General features: G+C 39.7%; 2 protein-coding genes across 6 annotated transcripts in view; both read left to right on the top strand.

Annotated features, from left to right (window-relative positions):
• The window catches only part of LOC120545322 (molybdopterin synthase catalytic subunit), a 346107-nt gene that overhangs the window by 274169 nt on the left and 44848 nt on the right, over window positions 1-27090 (top strand). The gene's annotated exons all lie outside the window — the stretch shown is intronic.
• Window positions 2890-26396, top strand: LOC120545270. Of its 4 annotated transcripts, none has more exons than XM_039779466.1 (4): window positions 2890-2961; window positions 5652-5719; window positions 13176-13228; window positions 24409-26396. In XM_039779466.1, the coding sequence occupies exons 3-4, from the start codon at window positions 13221-13223 to the stop codon at window positions 26087-26089; spliced, it is 1689 nt and encodes a 562-aa protein (XP_039635400.1). In that variant the 5' UTR covers window positions 2890-2961; window positions 5652-5719; window positions 13176-13220; the 3' UTR covers window positions 26090-26396. The 4 variants fall into 4 exon arrangements, with proteins under 4 accessions (XP_039635400.1, XP_039635401.1, XP_039635399.1 ...); XM_039779467.1 differs by having other exon boundaries at window positions 24382-26396; XM_039779465.1 differs by lacking the exons at window positions 2890-2961; window positions 5652-5719; window positions 13176-13228 and adding an exon at window positions 18547-18653.

Below are 27090 nucleotides of genomic sequence, written 5' to 3'. Positions count from 1 at the left end.
GTGGTTGTAAAGGGCAAATTCAAGTTCAAGTTAAGTCATTATTTAGCCAAAGCGACAAAAATAGCCTGGAATTCATTTTGGTGATTTGGCTCACACAAGACAACACAAGACAGTATAGGACAAGAACAACAACACATCAGACTGTACACATACAATAAAAAAACAGTTCTTGTCATACAGAGTGGAAAATGTAGACATGAATGCATTATAAACTTTATTTGCGTCTTGATTTAAATAAACCTCTGTCCAGCTTGCTGCCTTCACCTCTCCTTAAGGGCCGCTATGGTGTCAGGTGTCTTTCCGAATCAACTTAGCAATTTTGGAGCTTCACTGTGTATTTTCCTTTGAGAAATTTTGCAGGGTTGCAAACATGGGAAGATGGTCACTTATATCATTGATAAGCAATCCACTTAGTACTCTCTTTCCAATTTCATTGGTAAAGATGTCATCAATTAAAGTTGCACTATCAGTTGTTATTCTAGTTGGCTTTAAGATTGTAGGTCAGCCTCGCTGCTCATGGCGGTTTCTCACCAAGTTTAGTTTGAGTTTGGACTTTACTGAAACTGTAAGATAAATACTACCTTTCCTCTCTCTGAATGAGCCAGCATCTCTGAGTTCAGGGCTGATCAACGTATTAAACATGAATTTAAAGCTTCAATTAAATAATTCTCAGTCCAGGAGTCCATAGTTAAATATTAAACCGATTGTCCAACATATTGAATATCAGATCAGAGTTTTTATCAGAGAGATTACAGTTTTTTACAATCACTTTGGCACTAATTTCAGAAACTTGACGTCATTTTTCAAAACTCTAGACACAAAACTCACAACCAATGATCAAAATACACATTTTTCAAAACTCTAACACTTGTTTCAATTGCTTGGATACAAACCACATAAACCTGAGATCATGTGTTCATTTAACAAAGATCACCTGTTCAGTATGACACAACTTAACATCAAAGTACTACTATTTCAAAAGGCAATTCACACATTACATTTCAGATGATTGTCTGTTCATTTCATTACAATCATCTAACTATCAATCGATACAACTACTCAAAATGATAAGTAACTGTTGCATTACTCTTAATAGGGCTGGGTGATAGGGAGAAAATCAGATATCATGATATTCTTGACCAAATACCTTTATCGATATTACGGTGATATTCTAGAGTTGACAATTGGTGCTTTAACAAAATATCTTCACACTTAGATTTTAGATAAATAATCATCAGCAATGTGGATATAATGTCAAAGTGGGGAAAAGGCAAATAATAGAACAGCTAGAACAGTCTGGTAAAAACAGTACATCACTTTACTGTAATGCAGCCTTTAAAACCAGTAAAAGACGACACTTATGCTATATATATATACTGTTTATCAGAACCTGTTACTATGGTCCCATGTACTACCTTTACTGTAATGTACTACTGTTTACCATACACTGTTTCTATGGTCCCATGTACTACCTTTGAGACTATTTACAGTATTGACTTACTGCACTGTATGCATGCGGGCCCTAGAAATTGCTTGTCCAATTCTGCCAACTCGTTACTGATGATTGAGATATATACTTTATATATATACTGTATATATACATATACACTTGTACCACATTGTTCGCCATGCCCGAAGGTTTTTTCCTAGATGTTTGGCGAATTGCGATGTAGATGAGAACCTGTGGCCAAATCCACCAGACAGAGTTGATGAAGATGTAGAAGTACAGTAATAACTTCTTTGTTTTGCTTTTTACAGTACGAGCAAGTTGAGGAACACTGCATTTGATGTTTTACAGTACTACAGTACTACTGGCTTTTCTTTTCTTTTTTGTAGCTAATTATTTAGCTTTGATTCAAATAACCCTATGTTGTGATTGTACTGTATTGTTTTTCATCAATACATTTAAGGTTTTGTTCAATTACTCCATTGTGTCTGTAGTATTCTCTCTACTACTGCAGTACTTTTACAGGGATGTATTTACATGTAGTACCATAATGAAACATGTATCACCTATTTTGTACTACAATATTTAATGATTGTACAAATGATGACCCAGTGAAACTATGGGTAGCTTGTGTGTGGCTGATCTAATGTAACGTTTCAATGGTATTTCACACTAGTTTTTTGAACCAATGATTGTGCAAGATTTCTTTAAAGATATGAATGCACAATGCCATGTTTTGAACATTGGACAGTCTTTGTTACAAGTGATGACCGTTGTGAGTTTTGTGTCTAGAGTTAGCAAAAGACTGGAAACAACAGGACATCATATCAAACGTTTTCAATCAAATGTTTTCTTTGTTTTACCTTTCAGATGACAATATTTAGCTTGAATTAGTGATATTTGTTTCATACTTGAGAAGTTTTGCTTGGAATTAAAGGCACACAAATACTCCCATAGTCCTCCTCCTTGCCCCGACACACACACAAACCCAAGACCCCCCCCCTGGTCTGGTACAGACTAGTTTCTAACAAAAAAAACACATTCCTAAACTATACTGTAATCAAAGCTAAAGATAAACCATCTGGGTGTCCAAGTCGATTCATTGTACAGGGAATACAAACGTGTCCTCACCTGAATTCTCAACCAACGTCTCATGACTACACACAACTGTTTATGTCTGTGTGTGTGTGTGTGTGTGTGTGTGTGTGCGTCCGACGTTTCTCCCTAAAAGAAAGTTTTTCTCGCCACTGTTGCACTAACTGCTCCTGGGGGAATTACTGGAATTTTTGGGTAACACGAAAACACCAAATTGTTTGAAATTATCTTATTAAAAGTTAACTTAAAAGTTGTGTCGCAGTTAGTTTCTATATGCTGCTGCTGTGTGATTGGTTTCTGTCATCATGTGATTTCAGAGAAATAACTCTGAGTTGGTACTTAAAGCTGTGAGAAGAGACAGAGGACAGAGAAGACTGGTCGTGCTCAGAGCTGCTTCACCTTCATCTCTTCTCCAACAGGTAAGAACCACTAAACCTCTTCATCACACAGAGAACATCTAATACTGCTAAATACTGTCTGATCTACTGCAGTTTACTGTGTAGTACAAGATGGTTCAGGTAGTTTTAATTGATATTTTAAAGTCATATGAATCAGAATCAGATCACTTTATTGATCCCCCAAAGACATAAATAATACATGAAGTATGAAGTAACATAGTTACAATAAGACATAAATAAAACATGTATAAGTATAAAGTAACATAGTTACAATAAGATATAAATAATACATGAATAAAGTATAAAGTAACATAGTTACAATAAGACATAAATAAAACATGTATAAAGTATAAAGTAACATAGTTACAATAAGATATAAATAATACATGAATAAAGTATAAAGTAACATAGTTACAATAAGATATAAATAAAACATGTATAAAGTATAAAGTAACATGGTTACAATAAGACATAAATAATACATGTATAAAGTATAAAGTAACATAGTTACAATAAGATATAAATAATACATGAAGTATAAAGTAACATAGTTACAATAAGACAAATAAAACATGTATAAAGTATAAAGTAAAATAGTTACAATAAGACAAATAAAACATTTATAAAGTATAAAGTAACATGGTTACAATAAGACAAATAAAACATGTATAAAGTATAAAGTAACATAGTTACAATAAGACAAATAAAACATGTATAAAGTTTAAAGTAAAATAGTTACAATAAGATATAAATAATACATGAAGTATAAAGTAACATAGTTACAATAAGACATAAATAAAACATGTATAAAGTTTAAAGTAACATAGTTACAATAAGACATAAATAAAACATGAAGTATAAAGTAACATAGTTACAATAAGAATCGCCCGGTAGAACATGAGCATGATCTGGCTGCTTACTCCATACAGTCTCAGTCACCTTAAAAAGTATAATCTCTGCTGCAGTCTATCACACAGGTGGTCAATGTGTGTTTTCCAGCAGAGAAGATTGTCTATATGGACACCTAAAAATTTGTAAGACACGACCTGGATGATTTTCAGATTTTTTATGATGACCGGCTCATGGTCAATCACTTGCCTTGGGTCAAAGATCATCTCCTGTGTTTTTGTGATATTTAAGATGAGATGGTTGGTGTCACACCACTTAATAAATGTGTCTATCTCATCACGGTACACAGACGGATTTATGTCCTTCTGAAGAAGGCTCAAAATTGCAGTATCATCTGCAAATTTTATAATATATTTATTTGGGTGTACTGTCCTGCAGTCATTGGTATACAATGTTAAAAGTATGGGTGATACCACAGAACCTTGTGGGACCCCGTGTTACTATGTTTAACCTCTGACAGCGTGCCGTTGACTTTCACCTGTTGTGTCCTATTAGTCAAAAAAGAATAAAACCATTTGCAGGGTTAACATGCATATTATTCAATTTCTTTAAAAGCAGATAAGGTTGCACAGTATTAAATGCTGAACTAAAATCAACAAACAATATTCTAGAATAGGCTTTTGTATCCTCAAGGTGTTTAGAAGTAAGATGCGAGATGCTGCGTTCATGTGTATAGGCAAATTGCCACGTGTCCAACACCGGCTCAACCTCTGCCTTAAGCTGGGACACTACAATTTTCTCAAGGCATTTCATTAAAATAGGGGTCAAAGCTATGGGACGAAAGTCATTATTGACTGAGGCGGAGGGCTTTTTAGGGACTGGTGTTACAATAGATTTCTTCCATGAAACTGGAACAGTGTGTGTGTCCAGAGACCGTTGGAATATGGGACACCATGCTGGTGTTAGTTCCTCTGCACAGTTTTTGAGCAGGAAAGCTGGTAGTCCATCTGGGCCTGTTGACTTGTTGGTGCACACCTTTATAAAGAGGCGCTGAACGCTGGCTGGATCCACTTCCAGCCATATAAAATAACATAGTTACAATAAGACAAATAAAACATGTATAAAGTATAAAGTAACATAGTTACAATAAGACATAAATAATACATGTATAAAGTATAAAGTAACATAGTTACAATAAGACATAAATAATACATGTATAAAGTATAAAGTAACATAGTAACAATAAGACATAAATAATACATGTATAAAGTATAAAGTAACATAGTTACAATAAGACATAAATAATACATGTATAAAGTATAACGTAACATAGTTACAATAAGACATAAATAATACATAAATAAAGTATGAAGTAACATAGTAACAATAAGATATAAATAATACATGTATAAAGTATAAAGTAACATAGCTACAATAAGACATAAATAATACATGTATAAAGTAACATAGTTACAATAAGACATAAATAATACATGTATAAAGTATAAAGTAACATAGTTACAATAAGACATAAATAATACATGTATAAAGTATAAAGTAAGATTAGCTTAAAAAGAAACAATAAATAAAAATAAATTAAATTGGAGATGCTGTATTTAGAGTTCTCCTCACGTCACATCTACGTCTTCAAGCTCAGTTGGAGGCTGCTCAGTATCGCTCAGCCAGCACCGGGAAAGAGACTTCTGATATCCTTCACTGGTCTCAGACCAGAGACACGGGGTCTGCTGGTCCATTTTATATATGTCAAAGGTCCAGAGAGGCCTGGAGGACCCAGGAGGCCCCTGGAGGCCCCAGGAGGTCAGAATGCAGTCTGATTGGTTTCTCTCATCATGTGATTTCAGATAAACGACTCAGAGGCTGATCAGACAGACTGAGAGATCAGAGCTGCTGTACCTGATTCACCAAACAGGTAAGAACCCCTAAACCTACACACACACACACACACACACACACACACACACACACACACACACACACACACACACACACACACACACACAGGAAAACAAAAAAAAAAAAACAAAAACACAGGTAAGAACCACTAAACCTAAATACACACACAGTGTTACATGTGCCTCTTTTGTGTGTCTTGATTCTTTCTCTCTCTCTGTTTCCTATTCTGTCCTCCTCCCGCTCTACCTGTTGCACACCTGAGCGTAATCAGTGCTCAGGTAGAGTGGGGGAGGTGATAAGAAGGCAGAGAGTGGAGAGAACAAGGGCAGAGCACACTGGCAGCACACCAGTGAGGAGTTGTCTCCTCATCTTCCTTTTTCTCCACAAGCAGGTCTGTCATTTTCCCAACCTCCATGCACATTTAGGTGCTGGAGTTTTGTTGTTTTAGTTTATTGTTTTAGTTTGGGCTGGAGATTACCGGTAGTTCAGTTATTCGTTCTTTTTGTTTGTTCTAGGATTAGTTTACCCTTTCAGTTAGTTTAGGGGAGACGCGGGGAGGCCCACTGCGAGGTTGGTCCAGCGTCTTCCCATCTTTTGTTCTTTTTGGGCCGGGGTCTCCAGTCCCTTTTGTTTCTTTTTGGTTTGTTACTTTTGGGAGTCTTTATTATTTAATAAAGCTTGTTGGATTATTGTTAACATGGTGTTTGGCATCCTTCTTTTTATATATGTTGCATCCTCCATTCCCTTTTGAGTCTTTATTTGTTCCTTTTAATGGAGGCCGTAACATATTTGGGGGCTCGCCGGGATGCGTTTTCGCATGGATGGTATTTGTAGGCTTTGTGGTGTAGTGGAGCGTTGATGGCTTTGCTTTTTGCCTCAGCGTGTAACTGTATTTTTGCTTTTGGCAAAGTTACTTGTGTGCGGTAAACTGTATCATAGTTTGTTTCCTCTCGTGTTAATTGAAGCGTGGTTTGACACTAAGGAAGTTACTGCGATACTTTGTGTTGTTTGCCGTGTTTTCACATTGCCTACCTTTTTTGTGTGCCGTGTTGCTGATTCTTGCACACGTTTGATGCCATTGTTTTGGTGCTGCTGCTCCTTGAGTTTTAGTGTGCTGTGACAATTTTGGTGGTGTATATCAGCCCGTTATTCTTCTCTGACTCGGCAGGGGAGGTTCTATTTTGCGTTTGGTCCTGAAAGTGGAGTTTAATGTTGATGACTTTGTAGTGCAACCAAGCCTTGATAAGTTACATCCTTGTACAAAAGAGCATTTGGTTGTTATTGCCGATTATTTTGGTATCGCTGTGCCTAAACAGGCGAAAAAGAATGTGCTAAAGTCCGAGTTGGTGGCTGCTTTGATTGTTAAAGGGTGTTGCCTTCTGACACTGGTGTTGCCACCATGAGTTCTCCTTCAAGGAAAGATGATGCGGAGGTACATCTCCGTTTGAAGGAGGTAGAACTTGAAATGCGTCGCTGCTGGCTGTAAAGGAGAAGGAGCTTGATTATGAGCTGCAATCCCGTAAAATTGAGGTTGACAGACAGGCGCGTTTGAAGGAGCTTGACATGCAGGAGAGATCTTCCCCTCCTCATCCATGGTGCCACATGAATTTGATATTAATAAGTGTATTCGTTTGGTTCCTCCCTTTGGTGGGATGGATGTGGACAAGTACTTCATTTTGTTTGAGCGTGCGCAAACACTTTAAAGTGGCCCAGGCATGTTTGGCCACTGCTTTTGCAGTGTGTGTTCACTGGCAAGGCTCAAGACGCCTATGCATCTTTGTCACGGAGTTGAGTCTAGATTGTGCCAAAGTCAAAGCAGCTGTGCTGAGGGCATATGAACTGGTGCCCGAGGCATATCGCAAAAGTTTTGGCGGTTCAAAACTGATAGCCAAACTTATGTTGAGTTTGGCCGTGACAAGGAAGTTATGTTTGACTGTTGGTGCCAGTCTCAGAATGTCACTGATTTTGCTGGGCTGCGTATCTGTTATTGCTGGAAGATTTTAAGAATTGTTTGCCAGACAAAATTTTCTACTTATATTAATGAACAGAAGGTACCTAAGGTCTCTGATGCCGCTGTTCTAGCTGATGAGTACCTTCTTTTACAAAGAGACACCTTTGTAAAACCTCACTTGTCTTTGATCGTGGTGTTCCTGCAGCCAAACCTTATGCTCTCCTGTAAAATCAAACTTTCAGGGCGAGATTAGGGCTGACCGTAGGGAAGTGGTGGATGCTAAAGACAGACCAGTCTGTTTTTATTGTAAAAAGAGTGGCCACACCATAAGTCACTGTTTTGCCTTGAATAAACAGAATAGATCTCCAAAGGCAGTACATTTGATGAAAACAGAATGTTTTCCAGAACAACAGTTTTTGGCTATAAAACCCATTTCAGTTAAACCTGATTTCGCCGTGTATGCTCCCCCTTTATCATGAAGGGTTTTGTATCGTTGTCAGAGGGGGACCCCAAAGTCCCTGTTACCATCCTGAGGGATAGTGCAGCCTCGCGAGTCAGTCATTCTGGAAGGCGTGCTGCCATTTTCAGATAAAGCTTCTGTCAATTCTGAAGCTCTGGTTCGAGGCTTTCGTATGCAGTTTGTGGGCGTGCGTTGCATGCTATTCACCTTGACACTGAGTTGGTGAATGGGCGTGTAGTGGTAGGGAGTGCGCCCTCAATTTCCTATTGAGGGGGTGTCCTTCATTTTGGGTAATGATTTGGCTGGGGGTAAAGTGTTATTGAATCCTGAAGTAACTGCTGTTCCCCTTTCTGGAACACCCAGATGATCTGGAGCAGAGGTTCCCAGAGGTTTTTTCAGTTTGCGCTTCACTGGGTGCGATGTCTACGGGACAGAAGCAAGGGTTGCCTGATGACGGGGGAGGTGGAATTGGCTGACAGTTTCTTAGCTGACTCTGACATTTTGGCTTCTTTGTCAGCAGTCTCTTCTCCGCTCCGTCTCTATCAGTACTCACTCCTGTGGCGTCGGGCTGTTTCTTCTCCTGAGATGGAGCCTAGATCTAAAGTATGCATGTCACGGGAGCAGCTGATGGTTGAACAAAAACATGATTTGTCATTAGCTTCTTGTTTTGATACCGTTGTTTCAGTGGATGAAGTTGAGAAAATGTCCACCGGTTACTTTTGAAGGACGGGGTGCTCTCGCGTAAATGTGGATACCGCCGCGATCTGTCCGCGCACAGATGATTGGGGTGGTGGTACTCAAATTATAGTACCGGAAGACTTACCGGCATGAAATTCTCAAACTCGCCACGGATAATCCGCGAAGGGCCATCTAGGAGTGAATAAAACATATGATCGCGTTTTGCAGTGTTTTTCTGGCCGGGATTGAAACGTGATGTGCAACAGTACTGTAAAACATGTCATTTCTGTCAGATATTGGACAAACCAAATCAAACCATTCCGCCATTCCCGCTTTGTCCAATTTCCATCATGACGGAACCATTTGAACGGGTGATTCTTGACTGTGTTGGTCCCTTGCCACGCTGAAATCAGGCAACAAGTTTCTTTGACTATTATGTGTTCAGCAACTCGGTTTCCTGAAGCCATTCCATTGCGTAATATCAAGACTAAGAACGTTGTGAAAGCACTGCTGAAGTTCTTTTCTGTGTTTGGGTTGCCTAGGATAATACAAACTGACCAGGGTTCCAATTTCATGTCAAGAATTTTTGCACAAGTAATGAAGCAGCTTGACGTCACTCATTGTTGCTCTAGCGCATATCATCCAGAGAGTCAGGGGCGATTGAACGATTTCATCAGACTTTAAAGTCTATGCTCCGCACTTACTGTCTTGAGTCCAGTAAGGATTGGGATGAGGGTGTCCACCTCCTCTTTTTGCTACCCGTGAGGTGGTTCAGGAGTCCTTGGGCTTTAGTCCAGCGGAGTTGGTGTTTGCACATACCGTGTGGCCCTCTTAAACTCTTGCAGGAGAAATGGTTGGGTAACGATACCTCACAAAACTCGTTTGATTTTTCAGCAATTTTCGTTTTAAGCTTCACCGTGCTTGTGAATTGGCAAAACAGAACTTGTCCGTGCAAAACGAAAATGAAAAGGTGGTTTGATTCGGATGCTAAGAGTAGATCTTTCAGTCCAGGTGACAAGGTGTTGGTATTACTGCCCATTCCTGGTTCTGCCTTGCAGGCTCGCGCGGCCCTTATGTAGTCCAACGTAAAGTGAGCGACCGGGACTATATAGTTGCCACATCGGATCGGCGGGCAAAGTAGATTGTGTCACATGAATATGTTAAAGCCATATCTGACAGAGAAGGGGACCCTCAGTCCTCTGTCAGTGCGGTCAAAGCGGTTGTGGCGCTTGTCCAGTGCTGAAATGATTGAGGCCCAGACAACTGTGGTCTTGTCCGTGCTGATTCCGCTGTGGCCCTGACAGCTTTGACCATGTCTGATGGTGAGGATGTTGTTGGTCCATCCTGTGCCGTTGTTCAGGGACGGTTGAAAAATTCGAAATTTTGTCCAAACTTGATGAGCGTTTCCGCGATTTGACTCCGATTCAGCATGAGGATGTGGTCAGTTTAATAAGTTCTCATATCTCTATTTTCAGATGTGCCAACTAAAACCCATGTGCTGCAGCATGACATTGATGTGGGTGGTTCACCGCCAATAAAGCAGCATCCCTACCGAGTTCAATCCCAGCAAGCCTCCGCTTGCGGAGCAGGTTGATTATGTGTTGGAGAGCGGCATTGGGGAGCTTAGCTCTAGTCCGTGGAGTTCGGGTGTCTCCTAGCTGCTAAGCCCATGGCTCTGACAGATTCTGCACAGATTTTAGAAAGGTGAATGGGGTCACAGCCAGATTGTTATCCTCTTCCCGGGTTGAGGATTGTGTTGACAATGTTGGCGGTGCCAATTTTTTGTGACAAAACTTCCACCTGTTAAAGGGGTATTGGCAGGTGCCCCTAACTCCTCTGGCGAGGGAGATTTCTGCATTTGTGACCCCTGACGCTTTCTTGCAGTATACAGTGATGCCATTTCGCGCGTGAACGCGTCGCTACTTTCAGCTTGGTAAACTTCGTCTTATCGGGTTTGTCGGGTGTGAAGCTTATTTGGACGATATTGTAATCTACTCTGGTTCATGGGATGAACACATTCAGCAGCTTCATGCAGTGTTTGGAAGGCTGCGTGACGCTAATCTCACACTCAATTTGGCGAAATGCGAATTTGGTCAGGCTACTGTACAGTATTTGGGGAAAATTGTGGGTCGGGGTCAAGTCAAAGTTGAAGCAATCCTGTCCTTCCCTCCTCCTGGTTCGCGCCGCACGGCTCGGTTTTTGTAAAAACTTCTCCGCAGTTGCCACCCCACTTACCGATCTGTTGAGTCCGAAAGTACGTTTCCATTGGTCTGGGAGTTATCAGCGGGCGTTTGATTGCATAAAGGCTTTGCTGACTCATGCCCCAGTCCTGGCTGCTCCGGCATTTGACCGTCCGTTTAAAATGTCTGTTGATGCGGAGTAATGCAGGGGCGGGTCGCGGTCCTTCTTCAAGATGGAGATGATGGCGTGGAGCACCCAGTATTGTATTTCCCAAGAAATTTAACCGGCATCAACTTGTGTACTCCACTATGGAAAAGGAGGCGTTTGGCCCTTGTATTGGCTCTGAAACACTTTGAGGTTTATGTGGGTTCTGCTAGTGCTCCGGCTCATCATTTACACTGACCACAATCCTCTTGTTTTTATTAATCAGATGCATAATGCAAATCAGAGGCTCATGCGTTGGGCACTTTTCTTACTTATTTAAAGGTCCCATGACATGGTGCTCTTTGGATGCTTTTATATAGACCTTAGTGGTCCCCTAATACTGTATCTGAAGTCTCTTTATATAGACCTTAGTGGTCCCCCTAATACTGTATCTGAAGTCTCTTTTATATAGACCTTAGTGGTCCCCTAATACTGTATCTGAAGTCTCTTTTATATAGACCTTAGTGGTCCCCTAATACTGTATCTGAAGTCTCTTTTATATAGACCTTAGTGGTCCCTAATACTGTATCTGAAGTCTCTTTTATATAGACATTAGTGGTCCCCTAATACTGTATCTGAAGTCTCTCTTTTATATAGACCTTAGTGGTCCCCTAATACTGTATCTGAAGTCTCTTTTATATAGACCTTAGTGGTCCCCTAATACTGTATCTGAAGTCTCTTTTATATAGACCTTAGTGGTCCCCTAATACTGTATCTGAAGTCTCTTTCCGAAATTCAGCTTTGGTGCAGAACTACAGCCACTAGAACCAGTCTCACAATGAGCTTTCCTTAGGATGTGCCATTTCTGTGTCTGTGGTATTGGAGGAGAGAGAGAAAGCCATGATCTCTCTCTCTCTCTCTCTCTCTCTCTCTCTCTCTCTTCTCTCTCTCTCTCTCTCTCTCTCTCTCTCATGGGTTGGCCAAATTCTCTGGGCGGGCAAAGCAGAGAAAGGGGAGGTAACTTTGCTTGTTATGACCTCATAAGGAGAATATTCCTGATTGGTCCATCTGAGCTTTCATTTTCTCAAAGGCAGAGCAGGATACCCAGGGCTCGGTTTACACCTATCACCGTTTCTAGCCACTGGGGGACCATGCATGGCTGGGGAACTCATATTAATGTTAAAAACATCATAAAGTGAAATTTTCATCCCATGGGACCTTTAATAAAGCTTGTTGGATTATTGTTAACATGGTGTTTGGCATCCTTCTTTTTATATATGTTGCATCCTCCATTCCCTTTTGAGTCTTTATTTGTTCCTTTTAATGGAGGCCGTAACACACAGACACACACACACACACACAAACACACACACAAAGACACACAGACACACACACACACACACACACACACACACACAGACACACACACACACACACACATACACACAAACACATACACACAAAGAACACACAGACACACACACACACACACACACACACACACACACACACACAAAGACACACAGACACACACAAAGACACACAGACACAGACACACACACACACATACACACACCCACAACACACACACACCCACACACACACACACACACAGGTAAGAACCACTAAACCTAAATACACACACACAGACACACACACACAGACACACACACACACACACACACACACACACACACACACACACACACACACACACAGACACAAAATGTCCATAATGTGAAATGTTTAACAGCTCTAACTGTGTTGTTGTTGTTGGTCGAGCATTTAAAAAGACTTAAAAAGTATCTAAAGATGGAGTTTAGAAAGAAGTTTCCATATACAGACACCTCTGATTTAACTCTGGTTAGTGTTTGAACTTGATAAATGATTCTGTAATGAATATTGAGATAAATTGAATGTTATGGTTTCTCTCTCAAGAAGATATTTTTATTTTAGAGTTATTGTGTCTGTTATTAACTCTGATTAAAGTGATGTCATAAAGCAGGAATGTAACTCGTATCAAACTCACTGTGGTTGATCACTGACTTGTTCTTCCAGAAAACTCACAAGGTTCTCCATCTCAACTCCTGGGAAGCCGTTACCATGGCAACGTGAGTATTACTTGCTAAAACAGCACAGTTTTAGTGTTAAACACTGCTGGATCACATTTTACTACATGATGAGACAATTCACTACATCAGAGAGATTTATCACAATACTTATACATGTTAACTATCATCACTTTATATATTGCAAAAAGGAGCCATAAGAATAATTCATAATAGAGCTCAACAGTGTGTTTCTGGAAGTAACAATCTCATTGATTGATTGATTGATTGATTGATATTGATGGATTGATTGATGGACTGATGGATTGATGGATTGATTTGATTATCAGAGATAATGTCTAAAGACAATCTGAGGTAGACCGACCCCGAGCTCTGAGGACTGTTGAGCTCTATACCGGTTATAGGGATCACACATATTCATTATTCTTCAAATCATAATCATTGATATTCACTGATCTGGTTCATTTTCAAACAGCACCAATAATGTTTAAAGCAATAAACCACCTGCTCCCTGGTTTTAAACCCTCTGATGTACAACAGGGGTCAAAAGAGACCTGAGAGAATTACTTTGTTTCATATCTTTGCATGTTATGTATTTTATTACCCAATATTTCATGAATTCCTCAAGTAAGTTATTTAGAGAAGCCGCACGGCAACTTGGAGCAATAGCACTGCCTTAAACCCTTCATTACCACCAAGACTGGCCCTTTATTTATTTAAGCTTTATTTAACCAGGTAGGCCGTTGAGAACAGGTTCTCATTTGCAACGGCAGCCTGACCAAGAAAAGCGTAGGCATGCAAAACAACAAATGGTCTCACATTCAATACAGAACAAGAACACAGAATACAATGTGCTACATAAAGTGCAGAATTAGTGGGCATTACAAATGCTGGCAAGTAGTGAGGAGTGAGTAAGTCGATGGATGTATGGATTAAAGACAACTAAAAAAATATTTTTTATTAACCTACATCTAATATAAACTGTTCTTTCATGGACTACTGGGATGTGTGTGTATGATTGTATGTGTATGTAATGTTATGTATGTACTAGTGCGCCTTTCGCGTGCAACCAGTCTCATCATTTCTGGTAATTATGTATTATATAATTTCTACCACTATTTTCTATTGAATCATGGGCCCCCACCTATAAGCTTTTTAGCTTCTTTGGGGGACCCATTTACTCTACCCAATTAATCTTGTACCCCCCCAGCTGTATCATTGTAATATTTCAAATGGTATTGTGAATAAAGAATAAATAACCGAATGTGCAGTATACATGAACAGAGAGTCTATATCACTGCTGAGATGGTGTAAAGAGTCAATAAACAGTTAATCTAGTGGTCTAGTAAGTGCGGTAGATCAGTTATAACACAATGTATATGATGCTGAGATGTAGTAAAGAGTCAATAAACAGTCTAGTGGTCTAGTTAGTGAGGTAGATCAGTTATAACACAATGTATATGATGCTGAGATGTAGTAAAGAGTCAATAAACAGTCTAGTGGTCTAGTAAGTGAGGTAGATCAGTTATAACACAATGTATATGATGCTGAGATGTAGTAAAGAGTCAGTAAACAGTCTAGTGGTCTAGTAAGTGAGGTAGATCAGTTATAACACAATGTATATGATGCTGAGCTGTAGTAATAAGTCAATAAACAGTCTAGTGGTCTAGTAAGTGAGGTAGATCAGTTATAACACAATGTATATGATGCTGAGACGTAGTAAAGAGTCAATATAGACCCTGGGTGGCAGCCAACGGCAATTTCCACATTCCTCCTCCTCACCTCCCTCTGTTTTTCTTCTGTTGAGTTCTGTAATATCATTTAATTGTTTTTAAGATTATTTTTCGTGCATTTCCACCTTTAATCACCAGGACAGCATGAAGGGGGAGAGAGAGGGGGGGAGACATGTAGGAAACCTGCCGCAGGTCGGATTCAAACCCTCAGCCTCTGCATCGAGGAATAATCCTCTCTATATATTGCATAGCATTTCTCTAGAGTTGTTATCGGTAATGAAGAGTATGCAAGTCTTTGGACCGATCCAAACCATGTCATGTAGGCCCATAAAAAAACTATTTTCAAGTAGTTAAGTTCTTTTCCGTTATGACTGGATGCTAAACTAGATAGTGAAATAAAATTCTACGGCATTCTATCTCTTTATGTAGTGTTCATGTTTTACCTGAGCCACAATGATAGCAAGCATATCACATATCGCATATATCACATATACAGTGCCTTGCGAAAGTATTCGGCCCCATTGAACTTTTCGAACTTTTGCCACATTTCAGGCCTCAAACATAAAGATATAAAACTGTAATTTTTTGTGAAGAATCAACAACAAGTGGGACACAATCATGAAGTGGAACGAAATTCATTGGATATTTCAAACCTTTTAAACAAATAAAAAACTGAAATATTGGGCGTGCAAAATTATTCAGCCCCCTTAAGTTAATACTTTGTAGCGCCACCTTTTGCTGTGATTACAGCTGTAAGTCGCTTGGGGTATGTCTCTATCAGTTTTACACATCGAGAGACTGACATTTTTGCCCATTCCTCCTTGCAAAACAGCTCGAGCTCAGTGAGGTTGGATGGAGAGCGTTTGTGAACAGCAGTTTTCAGTTCTTTCCACAGATTCTCGATTGGATTCAGGTCTGGACTTTGACTTGGCCATTCTAACACCTGGATATGTTTATTTGTGAACCATTCCATTGTAGATTTTGCTTTATGTTTTGGATCATTGTCTTGTTGGAAGACAAATCTCCGTCCCAGTCTCAGGTCTTTTGCAGACTCCATCAGGTTTTCTTCCAGAATGGTCCTGTATTTGGCTCCATCCATCTTCCCATCAATTTTAACCATCTTCCCTGTCCCTGCTGAAGAAAAGCAGGCCCAAACCATGATGCTGCCACCACCATGTTTGACAGTGGGGATGGTGTGTTCAGGGTGATGAGCTGTGTTGCTTTTACGCCAAACATAACGTTTTGCATTGTTGCCGATTTTGGTTTCATCTGACCACAGCACCTTCTTCCACATGTTTGGTGTGTCTCCCAGGTGGCTTTTGTCAAACTTTAAACGACACTTTTTATGGATATCTTTAAGAAATGGCATTCTTCTTGCCACTCTTCCATAAAGGCCAGATTTGTGAAGTATACGACTGATTGTTGTCCTATGGACAGAGTCTCCCACCTCAGCTGTAGATCTCTGCAGTTCATCCAGAGTGATCATGGGCCTCTTGGCTGCATCTCTGATCAGTCTTCTCATTGTATGAGCTGAAAGTTTAGAGGGACGAGCCCGGATCTTCGTAGAATTTTGTAGTGGTCTGATACTCCTTCCACTTCAATATTATCGCTTGCACATTGCTCCTTGGGATGTTTAAAGCTTGGGAAATCTTTTTGTATCCAAATACGGCTTTAAACTTCTCCACAACAGTATCTCGGACCTGTCTGGTGTGTTCCTTGTTCTTCATGATGCTCTCTGCGCTTTACACAGACCTCTGAGACTATCACAGAGCAGGTGCATTTATACGGAGACTTGATTACACACAGCTGGATTCTATTTATCATCATTAGTCATTTAGGTCAACATTGGATCATTCAGAGATCCTCACTGAACTTCTGGAGAGAGTTTGCTGCACTGAAAGTAAAGGGGCTGAATAATTTTGCACGCCCACTTTTTCAGTTTTTTATTTGTTAAAAAAGTTTGAAATAGCCAATGAATTTCGTTCCACTTCATAATTGGGACCCACTTGTTGTTGATTCTTCACAAAAAATTACAGTTTTACATCATTATGTTTGAGGCCTGAAATGTGGCAAAAGGTCGAAACGTTCAAGGGGGCCAAATACTTTCGCAAGGCACTGTATGTCCCATTCAATACAATGGGGAAATATCGCAGCTAGCTAGCTAGCTCCACTTTCAGCATAACTATAGTATATTTACAGTTTGAATTTCGTCAGTATTCAGTATAAACTAAAGTGGCAATCAGGGACGACTCTAGGAACAGAGCTTTAGGGGGTGCCTGGCACCCTTTTAAAGGGCCCATATTATGAAAACAAATCACTTTTTCTGGGATTTGGGGAGTTATTTTGTGTCTCTGGTGCTTCCACACACATACACACTTTGATAAAAATCCATCCATGGTGTTCTGAGTGAGATATGGTTGCTGAATGTGTCCTGCCTTCAGTCTCCGGGTGAGCTGTTCAAAATCTGCAGGGCCGTTTGAGTCATTGGCCGAAACATTTGGTGTGTGCTAACCAGTGTTGGGCAAGTTAATGAAAATTAGTAATTAGTTATAGTTACTAGTTACTTCTTTTACTTTACCAATTACTGTTTATCATAAGTAATTAGTAAGTCATACGTTAAGTTACTAGGGAAAGTTACTTTTAAGTTACTTTTATGTCTGCTTTTTAAATGTAAATATGAAAAGTACTGAACAGTCAAACAATTTAATTGTTAGACCTATTTATTGTAATCATGTCATTGACAACATACCTAGCAATCAATTTATTCAGCTCTGCCTGGCTTATCGGCTGCACTGCAGTCCGTGTAAACTCTAGCTTTGGAGAGAAAGCTCATTTTATTCGCACTATCTAGCTATCAATCCGCTGAAAGAAGTCCAGATAAGTTATCAGCTGTGTCAAAAAGTGTGGAAAACATGGATCAACTTCTGCCGTCCAATTCAAGCAATGACAGCAGTTCTGGTGAGCGCCATCGCTACATCTTCATATACAGTCTATGATCGCTACACAGTAATAGCCGTACGGACAATACAGCGCTAATTAGTTAGTTTACATTGCAACATGTTAAATGTTACAGATGTGTCAACTGCAGCCGCTGTGCAAAAAGGCGTTGGGGTCCTGATCAACCTGGTGGAGTTGTATTCGCTATAACAACCGCTTCTACATTATCCCTGTACTTCGATTCGATTGGTGTAACGCGTGACTTTGTAGTGCGTTATTCCCAAAACTGGTGCTAACTAACTTTAGCTAATACCACATCAGTTAGCTTTTTCTCCAACTTCGGTCAGTACAAGGCAGGATTAGCTGGGAGACTTCTTCTAAATGAGTGTGCACTTCCAACTTTGCATTGAATACCTGCAGACGAGGGACATATTAGTAGTTCTATACAGGCCCGGATTGGCTAATCGGGAGCACCGGGAGAATTCCCGGTGGGCCGGTCTGGTTGTTTGGTTTTGAGGGCCGGTGTTCACGTATGGTACTGGGTTGAAATCATAGTTGAATATTATGGATGCTGTCCCTATGCTGCCTGCACTCACAGCCCACTTTTTGTATTTACAGTATTTATTTTTTCTTGCAGCCCACCGTTCTCTTCATTCATGCAGCCCATTCGCAGAGTGCAGCCTGGTTAATGATGACCTATTTATGTTCCGAGTCCTCCGACGGCAGCACCCTGCTAAAAAAATAATAATAATACGTCAGCGTACACAAGTCACTGGTGCTTGTTGGAGGATGAGACGGTAAGCTAAGTTAGTTAGGAGAAGTGCCTGCAAACCAGCGTCTATGTTTGTATCAAACTTGTTCTTAGCTCCGCAGCAGCTACTAGTCCAGTTTGCTCCTAACAGTGACAATGAAGAGCCAGTAAGGTTACCAAGCAGCAGCTATATGAGCCCAGAACTCCAGTTTGGGCAGCTAGGGTTGATCATTGACTGAATATTATAAGAATTAATAAGAGTGTGATGTTGACCTGCTCTATATGAAAAATGCCCTGGGATAATTAATGATGCCAGATGATTCGGCACTACCATAATGACACTGACTTGACTTGATTAGAAAGCTTTGTAAAAAGGAGAGATTTGTACTGAGAATTATGACTTATGACTATGAATAATGTGATTTAGTGTCAGAAGCAGAGCCAGTAGTGTGCATTAGGGATAGCTGCTGTCAGTGTGGATGGCACATCTACTGTAAACTGTTGTATCACAGTGTGGGAACAAGCAAACATGATCAGATTACTGTCACTTTTTATGCCCAAATATTACTTGTGACCCATTATGAAAGTTGTATGAAATATTCAAAGGAAAAAATAGATGTCATTAGAAAGTGCAATACAATATATCTTGTTCTTTATTTAATCTGTGATTACAGCACAGAAACTGATATTATTCAACATCATTGGGTTGTTAAGATGTTAACTTTTTCAATAAATCTACATTGTGAAGCAACACTTGGAAATAGTGATATTTTACAAAATACACTGAATTACAAGGATGTAGAGAACAGGGCGCTATTGCGGCCCTGGTTCTATACAATTTATTTTGTAGATTATGGTGGTTAACACACAAAAATTCACCATAATCTACAAAGGAACTACTTCCATGTCCCTGTTCTGCAGGTATTCCACACAAAGTTGACTGTCTGCAGTTGGAGAAACAGCTAGCCGATGTAAAGCAGCGTTAGTCCAGCGTAGTCCTTACCTGGCTACTGCGCATGTGCGACTCCCTCCAAAGATGGAATCAAAGTGTCTCACTCTGTAGCTCAAACAGAGACCTGAACACAGGGTGAAAAGAGGAGCTGCAGCAATGTGCAGTACAACAAAAATATGGTGTTTTATGATAATTAAACCATGTAAACCTATTCTGGTACAACCTTAAAATAAAATGAGCATGATATTGGCGCTTTAACTTTCTACTGGGCTGTCAATCGATTAGACGATTAGGAAAATGTATCGAATTAATTACACACTCTTAATCTAAATTAATCGCATACACAATTTTTGCTGTGAAAGTATTTTAAATATTTCAATTCAAATGAATCAATGAATAATCTGCATTAGTGACATTAAAGTTAAAAAAATTGTTTTTAATTATTTTCACTGTTCAAATGATGACCATAACAATCAACAATATGACCTAATATGCTGAGGAAATAAGTTCAAAAGTGCTTCAGGAATAGGGTTGGGTTAGTATCATTTGTTGTTTTTTTTCGATACCGGTGCTAAAGTGGTACTTTTAAAACGGTGCCTGTGCCTGAAACAATACTTGTTAATATTTATTGTTAAATTTGGGGGTGGCAGTAGCTCAGTCTGTACGGAGTTGGGTTGGGAACTGGAGGGTGGCTGGTTCAAGTCCCCATCGCGACCAAAGTATGGTGGTGGACTGGTAGCTGGAGAGGTGCCAGTTCACCTTCTGGGCACTACCAAGGTGCCCTTGAGCAAAAGCACCGAACCCCCAATTGCTCGGAGCGCCTTTCCATGGGCAGCTACCTCACTCTGACATCTCTCCATTAGTGCATGTGTAGGTACTGAGGATGTGTGAGTAATTCAGACCTGTGTGTAATAACAACAAAGTGAAAACATTGGAATTTTTTTATTGGAAAAAAGTATAAATTATTATTAGGGCCCGAGCGCCGACAGCGGCGAAGGCCCTATTGAAACTGAAGGAATTGGCTCGCTAGCACCCCCTAGAAAGTTAAGAATATTGACCCCCTGCAGTGCGTTTAACGTAGACTCACGAAACTTGGTAGACATATGTAACATGTCAAGATGTACAAAAACCTTCATTAGAGCCATACCCTAAACCCAACAGGAAGTCCGCCATTTTGAATTAAATGTTCGAAATTTTGGCCATTTCCACATGTCGTACTTTAACGAACTCCTCCTAGAGATTTCATCCGATCAACTTCAAACTCGGTCTGTGCCATCTTAAGATATTAAAGATGAAAAGTTGTTAAAAGAAAAACTTTTCGTCATAGGGCGTGGCCGTGGCGGGGCGGCCATTTTGTGCATTTCGCACGAAACAGGAAGTGGGTGTAACTTCGAGGTACGTTGTCCGATTACCTCGAAACTTTTCAGGATTCATAAGAGTCCAACCCTGAGGACAAATAAAGGCCGATATTTACTTAAAGTCATAGCGCCCCTAGTGGCAACACGAAGTAGGCCTAAAAGTCAAGGTGCTATACTTTAACGAACTCCTCCTAGAGATTTCATCCGATGGACTTCAAACTTGGTCTGTACCATCCCAACACCTTTACGATGAAAAGTTATTAAAAAAAAAACTTTCGGTCAGACGGTGTGGGCGTGGCGTGGCGACCATTTTGAGTGTTTAGCGATGACCAAAGAAGTTGTTGTAACTTGAGTGTACGTTGTCGTATCTGCCCGAAAATTCTCACGATGGACAAGGGTCCAGGCCTGAGGACACCTACAGGCCAAAATTGACTTTTGGTCATAGCGCCCCCCGCTGGCAACAGGAAATGCGCCTTATATGACAAACATCATCCGATTTACATGAAACTCAGAATGTGTGGTCTACGTGTGATACTGAGCCGCCCTATAATATGGCCACGCCCACTTACTCAGGCGCCCCCTTTCATAACATTTGAACCGTTTAAGGTAGACCCTTGGGTGAGGTGTCATTGAACTCAGCAGAGACTTCCTTATTCATTGGTGATGGTTTGGCCCGCCCTCTATGCTTTAGCCACGCCCCCTTTCATAACATTTCACCCATTTAAGGTTGACCCTTGTGTGAGTTATCAATGAACTCAGCAGAGAGTTCCCTTTTCATTGGTGACGATTTGCGGTGTCCGAGTGCCGAGCGAATGCACGGTCGCAAGGAGCGGCATCCGCCGGTAACCCCGACGCGCGCAGAGGCGCGAGGGCCCATCCATCGCTGCTCGCAACTTTAATTATTATTATTATTATTATTATTATTATTATTATTATTATTATTATTATTATAATAAAGTAAAAAAAAAGAAGGGTACTATAGAACGGCTTGTTCATTGCTCAGGCCATATGGTCAAAATTAAATGATTTAATAATAATATAATAACTATAACAATGACTTATTTCACTATAATAGCTGTTGAACGACAAATGCACCATGAGGCTGTAGGTTACCAGTTTCATTGAACATCTTTGTTTTTCCGACACGGCAGCTGCAGATTGTTACATCCCGGTGTCGGAATCCTCCAGTCTACAGTGAAATACAGTCAGACTACACCATTTAGCGTTAGCTGACTGCATTTTAACCAAGGGGGTAAGCTTCTCCCCACAACGCGTAGCTCCTATGGCGCCATTTTGATGGTACCAGACTCTAACCCGCCGCTAGCATCCCATTGACTCCCATTCTTTTTAACGTCACTTTGACAGAGAATAACTTTACATCTGAAGCGTTTAAAGACTATTTGTCCATTGTTTATTTCTAAAGAAACACAACAATGTATAAAAGGCTCCATTACCTTGTAGCTCACGTTATGGCTTTTATACAAATAGGCTAACGATTGGGTCATAACCACGAGACTTACTGTCACACAGTAGAGGAATTACCGTACAGTACAGGAGAAGCTCACAGGCAGTTTGGACTTCCATTATCTGTTTAGGTTTAATGACTAATGTTAACTAGCATGTTAGTGATCAGTAATTACTAATGTTAACTAGCATGTTAGTGATCAGTAATTAGCCTGTGCCTATGTTATCTCCTTACATATACCTACGCTCTCCGTCTCTGTAAGATTGGGAATGATTGAGATTTCTCTCGGCACAGCTACCAGAAGACTTCACACTTTCAGACAGGTTGCTCACGTCACATCTACGTCTTCAAGCTCAGTTGGAGGCTGCTCAGTAACGCTCAGCCAGCACCGGGAAAGAGACTTCTGATATCCTTCACTGGTCTCTGTCCAGAGACACGGGCCATGGTGTACCACTTATTTAACTGTCTATGATTTTAACCGTGTTTAATCCAGCTGCTAGCTAGCGGTAGGCTAACATTACCTGCTGTTGACCGTATTGTTAACTAGCATCACGTGCAGTGATGTTTCTGTTGCCTGTAGCAACGTATTCTCGTCTCCCATTTTACAGTCGAATGGTGGCTAGAACAGCTTCGGGTGAAAGGTCAATATGGAAAGGATTAATCTGCGTTTTTTTGACAGCCCTAATTTTAACATAATTCTGGACCATCGTGATAGGGGAAACACTGAATAATGTAACCAGAAAGACACCACCCATTCAGAGAAAACTTCCTTTAATGCTAAGCCACAGGACCGTTACTACAAACGATAAGGTGGTATTACAAATTAAATCAGATATTTATCTATAGAAAAGCAGACATTTAAAATACAGTATCAATAACTTTTGAAAATTAGAGATTCATGTGATTTTGACTAATGGCTGACAATCACATTTTTTTTATTTTGCAATTATTTTTTAGGGCTGCAGAGATCAAGTTTAGGGGTATTTAAGCTAAAAAGAAAGGGCTAAATCGCCCTGCGTGGCAATCCTTAAGATTTCAGTTCTGTTTTATTTAGAATTTCTATTCAAATAAAAACAATGACATTGTGCTGAACGTTTATATTTATTTATTTATTATATTTATACTTGTTGATAAGCGAGCTTCAGGTTTTATAATTGTAAATGCATATTTAGTGTGAATACAATGGATCATTTCTTTTCCCACAGAGATGTTGTGGCCAGACAACCAGTTCATGATACTGGCAATATATAAATATTGCAATACTTTAATCAGTGGACTGAAGACTGAATCACCATCATTACTTTCTTCAGTGATTTATAGGAACTTAACAAACAGTTATTTAAAAGAAATCCTCCAGATTACAGCAAGAACCAGACCAGATACATTTTTAAATAATAGTTTCAGGATCAAATGTATGTTATGGTCACTTGTATTACTACATTATTACATCATTATAATACTAGTACTGCTTTTTAAAGTCTCTAAAGTACAGAGTCAGTGTCCGAGTACATTTACAATTTAGACTTTATTTAATTATTTCCTTTAGCACTAATATTATTTTACTTATTAGTTATTAATTGTTGATGAAGCTGATTGTTGTGAATAATGACATAATATCTGATTATGTGTAACAGTTTAGTTCATAGATAGTTTAATTAATAATAATAATAATAATAATAATAATAATTAAGTTTGAGCATTCACAAGGTAAAATATTTTGGCCCAGTATGTAGAGTGCTGTTATTACATTTCATTTTTGAGCTCTGGGCTTTAATTTTCTACAGAAATTACTCTTCCACGTATGACAACATCACCTGCAAATTTGTGATACATAAATTTAGTTACCTTTTCAATGCAAATGTGTAATTCCTGGAAACAGCGCCCTCTTTGGCGTAATTACTGTTTTTGTTTGTTGGCAGTGGTATAAAGCCATGGCGGTGGTGATGGGAGGGGGGGGGGGCTAGGTAGAGTGATTTCATGTATTTAATTGTATGTTCAGCCATGTTTGAACTTGTCTTTACTGCAGATATGCCTCATCCAAATATGGGAACATCATTTCCATAAGTGATTTAATCAAACCAGGACATCCCAATATCTACCAGCTGAAACCAAAGAAAGAAGACGTTCAACCTCCGAGAACAAAGAAAGAGAACATTGGAACTCTGACAAGAATGACTCTTGGTGAAAAAAGTCAAAACAAGAATAACAAAACCATCTTACTTGTTGGTGAAACAGGATCAGGAAAATCTACTCTGATCAACGCTCTGGTCAACTACGCCATGGGAGTGAAGTGGGATGATGATATCTGGTTTAAGATCGTAGAGGAGGAGAAGAGAAGTCAATCAAGAAGTCAGACATCAGATGTGATCGTGTACCAGATCTTTGGATTTGAAGGTAAACCTCTGCCCTACTCTCTGACCATCATCGATACTCCTGGATATGGAACCACTGATGGGATCGAACATGATGACATCATCAGTCAAAGATTAACTGACTTGTTCCAGTCAGACGATGGAGTTCATGAGATTAATGCAGTGGGTCTGGTGATGAAAGGGAGTGAGAATCGACTGAGTGACCGACTGAGGTACATCTTTGATTCAGTGATCTCTCTGTTTGGAAAAGACCTGGAGAAGAACATTGTTGCCCTCATCTCACACTCAGATGGTGTGACACCTGAAAATGTTCTGAAAGCTCTTGAGGATGCAAAAATTAAATGTGCCAAAGACGAAGATGGTGAGCGTGTTCATTTTATGTTCAACAACCACCAGAGCAGAGAGAAAACAAAGAAAAATAAGGATGCTCTAAAAGCTGCATGGGTAATGACAATTAACCATATGGGTGAATTTGCTGATTTCCTGACTCAACAATCCTATCAGAGCCTGATGACAACTATTAAAGTTATGAAATCCCAAACCAGACTGACAGCCTGCATCAACAACCTGCAGGAGAGCATCAAGGATATTGATCTAAAACAGAATGAAATCCATCAGACTGAGGAAGCTCTGAAGAAACATGAAGAAGAGATGAAGAAGAATAAGAAGTTCACTGAAGAAGTTGATGAGCCGTACAGAGTTAAACAAAGAGTTGTAAGAGAGAGGAGGTTGTGGGCACTTAGTTTAAATTATGGAGGAGCTGTCTGCTGTACTGTCTGTAAGGAGAACTGTCACTATCCATGCACAATGGCCTGGTATCCAGAACACTGTGATGTCATGAAAGATGGCCGCTGCACTGTCTGTACCGGGAAGTGTCCTGCATCAGTTCATGTGAAGGAAGAACAATGCACTGACTGTGAGGGTGAGTGTTCAGATGAATCAAGGCATCCCAAAAACCCCTGGATCTATGTGACCAAGACAAGGAAAGTTAAGACGACTCTAACGGATAGGAAGGAGAACTATGAAAAGAACAAGGCAGAAAGTGAGGACAAGTCAAGCCTTTTGGAAACTCTTAAAAAAGACATGGAAGCACTTCAGCAAGAAAAAGATCGGTTGTTGGAAAAGTCCTTTCAGCATGTTGTCAAATTGGAGCAGATCGCCCTGAATGTAAATTCACTGTCCACTCATGTCCAGTTGGACATCCTGATTGAGGAGATGAAGGAGAAAGGAGATGCAGTGAAGGAGAAAAAACTGCAAGAGATGAAAAGTAAAATGGATAAAGATGAAGGAATCAAGGCAGCGCTGCGCTACAAGTCTGGTAAACTAAGAGATTAATAATTGGTGTTGGTAAAGAAGTAGTGATGAAGTAGATGAACAGAATCACTGAGAGCAGACAGCTGTGTAGAAAACAAGTTCCACACTGATGATCCAATGTTTCATTATAGTTGTATTAAATTAATCTATAAAATGTGATGAGATTAAAAATGTAATCATCTTTTATATGTTAAATGTGTAATTCCTGGAAACAGCGCCCTCTGTGATGTAATAACTGTTTCTGTTTGTGTTGTATTTGTTTCATGTTTTATCATCATAAATTACTACAGATTAGAGAACAGCTCTGGTTTTAAATGCAGTGAGGACCCCCTCCTGCTGTTTAATGTTGAGTACAGCAGCTCTCTCCTTCTATATAACTAACTGAAGTCAGATCATAAATATATTTATCATTCTTCAGTTTTCTTTGTGTAAGTTTAATGTTTTAATGCTTTTCTAACATGCTGTTCAGTAGATAAAAGGCTGTGATTTATTCTGATATTAATGTGATGTTGACAGAAACACATCACTGACATTAATAAATATCCATATAAATATGTTAAACATGATGGTTCCTCATCTTGTTAATCAATTTGTACAGATGACGTTACAGAACTGATCTCAGATAGAAGTATTCTGCTCAACTTTCACACTTCAGCCATGAAATCTAATGGACTTTTATTTGATGTATATTATAATCAATAGGTGTGATTATATATGATATGCCCTGGTGTCTTCATGTGTGTTCATGTCTAATGACTAGTTCTAATATTTCAGAAGACAAAACACATGTTAATCCATTTATGTTGTTTTATTGTACTTTTTTTCATTTTGTGTGATTAAATATATTGACAGTAAATGTATATTTGAAGAAGAGGGTAGTGTGAGTGGTGACTGGTAGCTGGAGAGGTACCAGTCATCCTCCTGGAAACTACCTAACTGATCGCTGTGCTGTGCATGTTAATCCATATCAATGCACGTCTATATATTCCTGTGTGTGTATACGTGAAGTAACAAAAAAAAGA

This window comes from Perca fluviatilis, chromosome 17, assembly GCF_010015445.1.
Source record: "Perca fluviatilis chromosome 17, GENO_Pfluv_1.0, whole genome shotgun sequence".
NCBI lineage: Eukaryota > Metazoa > Chordata > Actinopteri > Perciformes > Percidae > Perca > Perca fluviatilis.
Note: the sequence above shows the minus strand (reverse complement) of the source record. Positions and strands in the feature narration are given on the sequence as shown.